This window comes from Schistocerca nitens, chromosome 4 (assembly GCF_023898315.1).
Source record: "Schistocerca nitens isolate TAMUIC-IGC-003100 chromosome 4, iqSchNite1.1, whole genome shotgun sequence".
NCBI lineage: Eukaryota > Metazoa > Arthropoda > Insecta > Orthoptera > Acrididae > Schistocerca > Schistocerca nitens.
Window position 1 is genome coordinate 53,725,483 of NC_064617.1, and position 2,393 is coordinate 53,727,875.

Below are 2,393 nucleotides of genomic sequence, written 5' to 3' on the forward strand. Positions count from 1 at the left end.
CCACTGCCTTCGTCAATACACTGTTAATGACGGCTAATCTCATCACAGGTCTCTTTAGTTATTGTTAATCGTCACACGCAATATCCAATCACTGTAATCCAATTAATGCCGGCGCGGTAGACGCGGAAGTATAACAGCGGCACTCAATCTCACTGAAATCACTTTATAATAAAACTTTCTCACTTTTCCGCATAATACTGATACAAAGGGGTTAAACCACGGCGTTGGCCACTCCCTTTGCCGGTAAATCGCAATAATTTCTGCTGGCTTTTTGCACAGCTATGCCCGCCTCGCGGGAACCTACCACACCCGTCCTCGGCACTCCACGCTCTAACTTCGCACTGTTTTCCGCCCAGTTATTCCCGCCTCGCGGGAATCTACCCAAGCCGTCCACTCGGCATTCCGGGGAATCCCCTCTAGCTCGCGCGTCCTGCACACACTACTCGATATTTGCCCTGTCGACCTGTGTGAGCGCAAATTTTAATAGTAAGGGCCTGTGGACCCCTTACATCCCCGCCCTCAAAAACTTCTTTTGAACCGCAGGTGAAAAAGAATCGGCAAGGGATATTAAAAACATAGTTACATTGAACAAATCATGCAATACAAATCAATAATGAATTTACAATTTGTCAAAATAATCCTGGACTCCGGTAGTGGGCTGCCTCCACAACAATTTCTACAAAAAAAGGTTATTATCTCACATAAATGGCATTGTTCAAAATTACAAATTTTCATTTTAACCAGCAACAGTCGTCTGTAGTCCAATATCAAAATGAAAACATACACAGCATATATACACAAAAATTCATACCTAAATACAGAACATATAGATTATTACTACAACATAGTTATTACAAGTTTTATATGCATTCTGAGATAGTCTTTGACATGAAATATGCAACTCTAACTGTAATATAACACAAAGCACAAATGTAAACAAACCCTCTCCTTTCAATTGTCCATTTTACAGCTAATTGTCCTAACCATGTCCTAGCATGTTTATTTTGGGTCATTATAGCCCTCACTCTAGACCGGACCTCATCTGGAGTGTCATTCGGTTTATTGGTCCCTCCTCCTCTTCCTCGGAAATCAGACGAATGATTAATATGAATCCTTGGGTCATTACTCCCTTCTCTGTTTCGATCATTATCTTGCTTGTATTTCTGTGACCTAATAGACTCCAACTGCTCCAGTATCTTCATTAAGGCCTCTCTACCTTTAATTGGGCTCCTGGATACGGTTCCTTGTCTTTTCTGATTCAATCTTCTTTTTATTGCAGATACCATTACGTTGTCACTCAGTGGTCGTTCCAAAGTCTCGTTCAATTTACATGAATGCTTGGCAATTTCTTCCGACGTTCCTTTCCCATTACTAAGTGGTCTGCATAGTAGTGGGTTCTCAAGTGTTGTACACTGACGACTTTTGGGCCAGCATTCCTTCAACAATTCTCTTCCAAACTGATCATTATCCGTAGTCTCTCTCTTCCTCTTGATTCCACACGTGAAGGCCTCACCTTCGATTGCATCCCTCTGGTCATCTTCTCGCTGCACGGCTACAGCATTTCTCAGATTTACTGCCAATTGTTTCTGCATCTGCGTCACTTCGGTGATCTTTTCTCCCATCTCGATTCTAGTTTCTTCAACATCTTCTTCTATCTTCTCAACCACGTCGTTGCATTGTTTCTGCATTTGCGTCACTTCAATGTTCTTTTCTCCCAATTCGGTTCCATTTTCTTCCACATCTTCTTCTATCTTCTCTGTTAACTTTCCTTCCGTCTTTTCCACGTCTCCCTGGACCTGGTCTATATTTATCTGTAGTTTATTTTCTCTCTCGTCGACGTTCATCTTCAGTCGTTTTGGTAACTCCTGTATTTCCTTCCTCAGATTACATTCCGTCCTTGTGTACGAGGTTCTGATTTCTTGTACTATAGTTTTCTTACCCGACTCCAAGCTTTCTCTAAATTCTTGTAAACCCTTTTCCAATGATTTATATAATTTTTCTTTCCTTTCCCTTTCTTCTTGAAAATATTTCTTTATTAATTCTCCAGTTTTTTGGTACTCTTCTTTTATTAAGTCTATCAACATCGACCACTTATCTTCATCCTCTGAAATTGACTTAGCTCTTATCGCTTGTTCCGGTGTCTCAGGGTAACTAGTTGAATGTGCTGATGGGCTTCCTAATGACAGCCCACAATCACTAATTCCTGAGTCATCTCTATCTCTGTCCTACCCCTCTCAACTACTGTCTCACACACCTGCTTATTTTCAGAAGACATGTTTGGTTTATTTTTAATGCCCAGGCAAGTAATACAAACTGATCTCCAATAACCCAAAACACTCCTAATTACCCTGAAACTACTCAACAGTACCGGTAACCCTTTCATTTAGTTCCCA

At 41.0% G+C, this 2,393-nt stretch overlaps 1 protein-coding gene across 1 annotated transcript; it reads right to left on the reverse strand.

Moving 5' to 3' along the window:
• Positions 1 to 629: 629 nt before the first annotated feature.
• LOC126251480 (ring-infected erythrocyte surface antigen-like) lies at positions 630 to 2,084 on the reverse strand. The gene is made up of 2 exons (XM_049951927.1): positions 1,514 to 2,084; positions 630 to 676 (listed from the first exon to the last, which is right to left on the reverse strand). The coding sequence occupies exons 1-2, from the start codon at positions 2,082 to 2,084 to the stop codon at positions 630 to 632; spliced, it is 618 nt and encodes a 205-aa protein (XP_049807884.1).
• Between the last annotated feature and the right edge of the window lie 309 nt (positions 2,085 to 2,393).